The following is an 8,030-nucleotide window of genomic DNA, read 5'->3' on the forward strand; positions in this document are numbered from 1 at the left end:
GAAATGCACAGGATAATAATGGTAATTTGTTATAGCGAGTAACACTTAATGGAAAGTCTCAGAGCATCCCACACCTCATAAAACCCCCACAGTTTTTATAGAGGAAAGCTCACACGCAGATTTATATAAATTAATCTAACATACAAGGATGGATTAAGTTTCTTGTGATCTTCCCTTCCTTTTGAAATTATGTGATATATATGGCAAACTTTATGCAAACTAATGCCCAATTTCAGTGCACGGTGGAATCTCCTTATAAACTCCACAGATGCATCTACTGCGTGCCAGGAAAATGAGCATTTGCACTCCAAAAATGGTGCAGCTGCGTCAGTGGCAATAATGGTTAAAGCTCTGTGTGGAAACAGCTCAAAGATTAATGAAAAACCTGCAGCAGTAAAAAGAAAATAAGCCTCCTTTGCAGCAGTGTTCGTGCAATGGCCAGCACAAGCAGGGCAGAGTTTCCACCACAGTGCAACAGCACTTTGTGCTGATTTGTGCTGATAATCTTTTCATAGTACAGTACAATGCCTCAGAATTAAATGGACAATAAGGCTTAAATGGTTTGTTACTTGATTTGCTATAAAGGGGATGGGTGAGAAGACAGAGGCCATATCAATTCCCAAGCTATAGCAATTCCCTTAGAGCGCAACACTCATCACTTAAAAGAGCACTAGTTAAGTGTTGGCATGCAAAGCAGGTTATTGCTTTCCAGCACAGTTAGGAAAAGAAAACAGAAATCACAATTAGCCTGGGGAGCAGCAGCACCTTGGAAGGGGCAAATATGCCAGGGCAGAAATTTCTTGTGAAACCCTAGAAAGTGTGGTTTGATGATCATTCCTGTGTTAAGAATTCCAGAAGCATCATTGACACGGCTTTAGATTTGTCTCCACAAACAGCCTTGGAAAATTGAAACAAGAAGCCAGATGAGAGGAATTTACAAATTGACAAACCAGGTGTCATTTTACCTAGATTTTGAACAAAAGAGAGTTTGTCTTCAAAATTATTCTTGAGTAGTGTCTCAGCAAGTGCAATGCACTGAAGGAAACAAACATCTTGCCTAACTCTTCAGCAGTCATCAAGCAGCCCTCTTTCGAGTGCAGAGAAAGAGATGAGTTGTGATCAAGAGAAAATAATGCTAACAGAAATCTAAAAGTTATAAGGCCTAATGAAGACAATATTTCAAACTGGGTGGGTACAAGAGTTTTCCACCAAATTTTAAATAAGCTCAAGCTGCAGACCATGAAGGCAGTGCCATTTTAATTTATACAGAAGCAAAGGAGAAAAAAACAAAAACAAAAAAAAAAAAAAAAAAAAAAACAAACAAAAAAACACACACACCACAACAAAAATCACACAAGTCTAGTGAGTGAAAAGAGAATAGTCCTTTTTTTTTTTTTTTTTTCCCTTTCTTTCTTTAAATCTAAAAGACAATAAATGAGATAGTCCAGGAAAGCAGTCAGAAACAGAGTGAATAAATGCAGATAAATGCCTTTAGCTAACCAGCAGCAGCCAGAGCACTTCATTTTCATGAACGTTAAAGAGTATTGACAGGGATGCTCCTGTGGGGAAGAAGGCTGGTCCAAAGCTGAGCCTTTTCAGTAAAAGACAACAAAAGAAAATTAAGGGTGACAGTGGTGTAAGAGGAATAGGATACCAGATGAGAGCAAATCCCCAGGAATTGTTAGGTGTTAAATAGAGACAAAATATCACTGAAGCAAGCAGCAAACACTGGCGTGACTGGACTCAGCCAAATCTTTCAGGAGAATCTGCCTGGACCTTTTAGTGAACTCTTCCTCTCATAATAAAAGGCTTTTATTCAAGAGCGACAATTTTTATTTCGTATTAGAGACTGAGAAAGCGTTACGACTAGGCAGAAGTCCTACATGAGCAGATCTGCACCTCCGGGTCTGCAACCTCCCTCCCTAGGAATCCTGTCCTCCTTCCAGGGAGCACAAACAACCCTGCCAGTTCCCCTAGAGAAACACAGCCCAAACCTACAACCAAAAGCATCAGCCACCTGCTAAAAAAATTACATTCAAGTCAGTGGGGGGAAGGATTTCTCTGCACCTGGAACTGGGGAAAAACAAACAAACAAAAAAAAAAAAAAAAAAAGTTTTGAGGCACACACACCCTTTCCCAGACCTGAAATGGCATCAAGACACTTTGCTCTTGGTCAGAAGAGTTTATATGCCTAGAAATGTGTCTGTATATTCCAGCTATAACACAACCAGTCTAATAAAAGCAACTATGTCTCTTCACAAACTCCACTTCACCCGGTGTGGCTCCACCAGTCCTTCATCAATTTCATGGCAGGTATCACAGCATCAGTATGGAGCGTGATTGCTATAGCCAGAGTAGAAATATTAGACTAAGCTGTACAGGAGAAATATGGACACAATCCTAAACATGGTGATACTGCCCTAATATAGATGTACAGAGTGAAGAAAATACTTGTGCACTGTGTATTTAACCTGGTGCATTATAGCTCCACTATATTACTCTGCGATGTCAAACTGTAATAGAGCATTAAATCAAGAACAAATAAAATCTAAGGTCCTTTTTTCTTCCCTAGGTTGTTTTGGTTTTCTTAAGCTCCCTGTCCTTGAAAGTCATGCCACTGATACAGCTGAAAAAACAAAAGGATCAGCTGTAAGCAACTAGATAGATCTGAAGGTTGGCAGTGAATTATTGAATTAATTCTTTCTCTAGCTATCTATTTACATCTAACCCAAGCTCACAGTCACTTAAGGCTTTGATCTGAAGCCACTGGTAGTCTTACATTAGGCTCTAGGTGCCCACACTGAATACTGAACCACTGCTGACAGGTCCCATTTACCCCCTCGGCATGTATGTCCCCGAGCTATCACCGGCTAGCAGCCTCAGCGGGCAGACCTGAGGGTCACTCCTTCTGCAGTCAGCACCTGAGCACAGCCTGGACTTTCTCATTTATCTTTTTCCCCATTTTTTTCTTCCAGCCAGAGGACTAGTAGGATGGCACTGTGCACAAGTTGTGTGTCTGTGTGTTTCCTGGTGGGAGAGCCGTGCTCCCCTTTACAGCTTGTCTCCCCCAGCTTCTCCCCCCCCGGGGCCACCAGAGCCACCCAGCAGCAGCTGGAGGGGCCAGTCTTACACCCTGCCCACAGAGCCAAGCACATTCCCAGTGAACCGTCACTTCCACCTCCTTCGAGGACGGCCAGGTATCTCTCTGTCCAAGTGTCACCCTCCAGAGTCTCTGTCGTGGCTATGTGGCCCACGCCTGTCACTACTTTTTCATTTTCGCCCAGTCTTTTGTCCCCGGTGAGCTGCCACTGGAGGCACCTCCCTCACCAGCATCTGCCTTGGCAGTGCCCTCCATCCCGCTACCGAAGCGGCTGAGCAGGCAGGGCCTTCGCTGCCTCACCCCCTGCAACACCAGGAGGCTGATCTCAGAGTCTTTAAATCCTGGCATGTGGGTTTTACAAAAGGCTTCATTCTCACCATTCCCTACCACGGCACACCTTCAGACTAAGTCTGCTGTGTTGCTGACTACATCAAACCTCCATCACCTGTTTGTTTCTGGGCTGAAAAAAAAAAAAATCTATCTAAATGGGGATTTGGCAGACAAAAAAGAGAAAGAGGGGAGGGAGACAGCGCTGAGGATTGCACCTTCTGCTTCAACAGTTGAGAAACGTTTTTGAAAAACCACTGGAACCAAGGCATAACTTAAGTGCTACTGAGGGAATAAATGATTCACTGAACTTCTGTTAGTGGAGACAAGGTGTAAGACAGAGAGCACCCAGTTTAAATATAAAATCCTGAGTGAATTACAGAACTGGCAGTTCTTTTTTTTTTTTTTTTTTTCCTCCCCCATCCTTCATCTTAACATTTTATGGGGAAGACACCAAGAAATAGTATATCCTGAGTCCAAAAAGCCACCTTCTTTAGAAAGAAAAATAGTGAATCACTTACTGGAGAAGAAAATAGCTGCTGCAGGTAAGCATCTCTGAGTGACAGCAACTGGAGAAGAGATCATGAAGTAAGTTTTTCCCAAGGACTAAGCAAAATCATTGCCTACCATCTCAACTCCTATGCAGATGAGTTGTACTAGACTTGTCACCTAACAGTTACCCATGTGTAATAGGAATGTTTCTGAACCAACCAGTTTTAACACTCCTTCACTTTACTGAAGTCAAGAGAAAAGGTGAGAGAAGTTCAAAGACACAAAGCAAACATTATTTAATTCAGCAGTCCATGTGCAAGATTTTTTTTCCCCTTCTGATGTTAAGCCACACAAAACAATGCAGCAATTTTATGAATATTTTAAGTTTTGCTTAATAGCTCCAGTAACACTGGCCACTCTTATTTTTCTCTGATCATTCATACTGACAGATCCAGTGTGAATAATGTCAAATACTTGAGCTCCTTTCACTGTTTGGCTCCAGAGCATTAGTCTGCTGAAATGAGGACTGTCACTTAAGATTTCCAATTCATCAGGGACACTGAACTACTGTTACAGAATTTCAGCAATGTCTGCTTAAGATTCTTCTGACAGATGGGTGATAAATTATTTTAATGGAGATCATTTCAGGAATATGTAGCATATATGTAGGATACGTTCAGCCAATTGAAAAGTCCACAGGGCACCATGAGTCCTTCCTCTTACTTTCACAGCCACGAAGGACGGAAAAGGGACTAAGACCAAGTTTCTGTAGCTTGATGGATCTGTAGATACAAATTTCAGCCCACCCTTCACATCTGTTCTGTACATGCAGTTTGGAAATCTCCCAGATTTTTAATCTTAGTACAGCAAGACTCAAAACAAGCCTTTCCAGATGAAAGTTCCATGCAACAGAAGCAGAGCCACTAGGCAGGTAAAAAGAATCCTGCTACTGTTAAAATGCCTTGGATTTGACAAAATTAGCACAAGAAAAGAAATAAACTAAAACAAGTAGATAAAAAAAAATAAATAAAAAGAGGCCAGAATACTTTGGTCCCCCCTTCCCTTCCTCAGCAAGATCCTGCAAAGCACACGTCACACAGTTTTCTCAAGTATCCTAAGTGGATGCATTAAATTCTAACAGAAGTATTAACAAATAACATTAATTTCCATTCTGTTAAAAGTCCATTTCTGTCAAGCATTTTACAAGCATCGGGGTAAAACCTTTTTCCTTCTGCAGGAGGACAGAGTGCAGCCAGAGACCTCCTGCTGGGCAAGGCAGGGGTGGATGGCTCAGGCAGGCAGAGAACAGCTCAGCATCGCTTGGCAAAAGCTCCCTGCAGCCTCCTTGGAAGTGCTGGGTTTGGAGGACCCACTCCACCCAGATCCTAAGATCTTCCTCTGACACCCTACTGGTAAAAGCGAAATGGGAAGAATGTGGGAACTGGAGGTGATGGAAGGATATTTGGGATGCAGTGGAAATAATCTTCCTCTGCAGCCAGGGAAGATAAAAGATTCCTTCCCTATTCCAAATGCAACGCCAAGCAATGAACAAATGACTCTGCCTTTGACCCTATGTCTTAGCTGTATGGTTATTATAAGTGCTTGAGGATGAAATCTTACTCACAAAATTAGTCTCACAGTCTAATTTCCAAAAAGGACTAGATGGAGACAGTACTTCATTTTTTTTTTTTTTTTTTTTTTTTTTAGAACACACACAATAGCAAAGGCAAAACCAGCTCAGTCAAGACACACAAATGGGAACTAAAGCATTTAGTTTCCATTCCGTTATTAAAGTTTAAGATTCTTTGGCTAATTAGCATAACGTAACATCAATCCTGCAACCTGATCTAGGAGGCCGAGTCCAGCACCAATAGCCCATGCAGCGCGGGCAGTGATGATACGTGCAGGTTCACTCACCCCTCAAACGTCCCCCAGATGTACTGCTGGAGGAATGGCTTAATCAGACAGCTCCCTAAACTGCAGCGGTTTGGCTGGACACCCGATGGAGAAGGCGCTCTGTGTGCGCAAAGCCAGCCCTGCCCGTGGCTGCCTACACCCCCTTCGCTCTCTGCAGAAACCTGCTGAGAGCCCTTTCGAGCAGGAGGTACAAAACCTGTCCCAAGCAATCCAGTTTACAAGGGTCTGTGCTGTTCAGTTTTGCTTTATCGGGGACCTGCCACCCTGTGCCCACCCAGCCCGGCTCCCCCAGCCGGCCACTGCCAACGGCTCTGGGCTCCAAGCCCACCCTTGCGACCGAAGGGGCAGGTGCTCTGCGGCAGTGCTGAAAGGATGCTGCGTCCCCCAAAACTCCCCTTGCCTCGCATGGAACACACAATTTATACAGAGTTCGTGAAACGCTATTTATAAATCAGGCATTTTAACGAATAGTTACTCAATTAGCAGAGTCAACCAGGTTCCAGCAACACCTCCTCCTGGCATACTTACTACTGCCCTTATAGTTTGCTCCTTATAGCTCTGTAATGAGCAGCTACCCATCACCTACAAACAGGACCCCAGTGCTAAACGTCACCCAGCTACACCAGCTCTTCAGCACAGTTCCCTACAAACGCCCGTGTCATTTTCAAATACTAGACCGTGGTAAACATTCACCATCATTTATCTTTCATCAGAATAAATTAAAAAGAGAACAAGCCAATGGAAAGTATGACCGGCTGGATGAATTGTAACTAAGCTGATCTCCGACGAATTATTCTCCCTGGAGCAAGAGAGGCGCCTGGGTTTTTCATTCTAGGATCAGCGATGGCAACTGTCAGTTACTTTGCCGCTGCTCAACTTCTCTTTTATTCCCGGAAAACCGAAACTCCTCCTCAAAGGCTTTGCCCGGTACACGGGGAATATCTGAAAGAGCCGAGGCTGGCGGACAGGAGGGGCTCGCAGCCGCCGCAGCCCCGAGGCAGACCCCACCCCCCCCCCCTCGCTTAGCGTTAAAAAAGAAGGTAAACTGTTTCAAAACAGCACCGGGGAAGTTCTGGCACGATCATTCAATCGCGGAGAAAAGTAGTGGAGATAAAGCAGCGGAGGAACTGACGGGGATTTCAATTTGAACACCCTTCTCGGTCCAAGGAGCTTTCCGAAACGCCCCGGTTTCCCCCCCCCTCGCTCCCCCGGCAGCCCGGGCGAGAGGCGGCACCTGCTCCCACGCTTGGCGGGAGGGCGAGCGGCTCCCCCCGGCGCGGCTCCTCGTCACCCCTCTTCCCCCGATAACTTCCACCGGGCCGGGCGGCGGGACATCCCCCCCCCCCCCTCCCCTTGCCCCCCGGGCACCCCCCGTCCCATGCCGCTCCGGGCAGAAATGCTGAATCACGAAGCCGAGGACGCGGGACCGGAGGAGACGGTGCCGGGGAGGGGAGAAGGGGTGCTCCCCCCTCCTCCGGGCACGGCTCCGGGAGCGGGGTCGGGGTGCGGAGGGGGAACGGAGCCGCCCGCCCCGCCGCGGCGCCGGGCTCTTACTTGAAGGTGAGGACGCAGAGGGGTCGGTAGGACTTGTGGCTCGTGTTCTCGGCCATCCGCTTGCCCCAGAAGTCGTTGGCGAAAGCGGCGGCCACGGGGGCGGCCGCCCGCACGTCGGGGTTGTTCACGATGGCCCAGACGTCGTCGTGCACGAACTCGCCCCGCAGGGAGTTGCCGTAGCACAGGGCGCACAGCCCCGCCAGCACCGCCGCCGCCGCCGCCGCCCCGCCGCGTCCCCCCCCCGCCGCCGGGGACGGGCAGCGGGGCGGCGCGGCTCGGTCCCGGCTGCGGGAGCCCAGCGCCGAGCCCGTCACCATGGCGCGGGGCGCCGGGCTGGTCGCCCCGGCTCCGGCTCCGGCGCCCGCATGGTGCGGGGCGGGCAGCGGGACCGCCGCCGGCCACTCGCGTTCTGCCGAGCCGCAGCCTGCCCGGCTGCAAATAAACAGCGGCCGCCTCCCCGCGCCATCCCTCCTCCTCCTCTTCCTCCTCCTCCTCCTCCTCCTCCTCCTTCCCCCCACCCCACCCCCCGCACCGCACGCATGCTCCTTGCCGCGCTGTCACCCCGCCGCCAACCTCAGCCCGTCGGCGGGGTGGGCTCTGCCCGGGGTGGCCCCCGCACACCGGGGAGGGAGGCACGGCA

General features: G+C 47.9%; 1 protein-coding gene across 1 annotated transcript in view; it reads right to left on the reverse strand.

The window, feature by feature from the left end:
* Positions 1–7,799, reverse strand: part of TMTC1 (transmembrane O-mannosyltransferase targeting cadherins 1) — a 148,029-nt gene extending 140,230 nt beyond the window's left edge. Inside the window, exon 1 of the mRNA XM_042795478.1 lies at positions 7,391–7,799. Coding sequence (XP_042651412.1) covers positions 7,391–7,707 — 317 coding nt within the window. The 5' untranslated portion in view covers positions 7,708–7,799. The remainder of the gene's footprint in view (positions 1–7,390) is intronic.
* Positions 7,800–8,030: the final 231 nt, after the last annotated feature.

This window comes from Tyto alba, unplaced genomic scaffold (assembly GCF_018691265.1).
Source record: "Tyto alba isolate M040663 unplaced genomic scaffold, T.alba_DEE_v4.0 Super-Scaffold_21, whole genome shotgun sequence".
NCBI classification, from domain to species: Eukaryota; Metazoa; Chordata; class Aves; order Strigiformes; family Tytonidae; genus Tyto; species Tyto alba.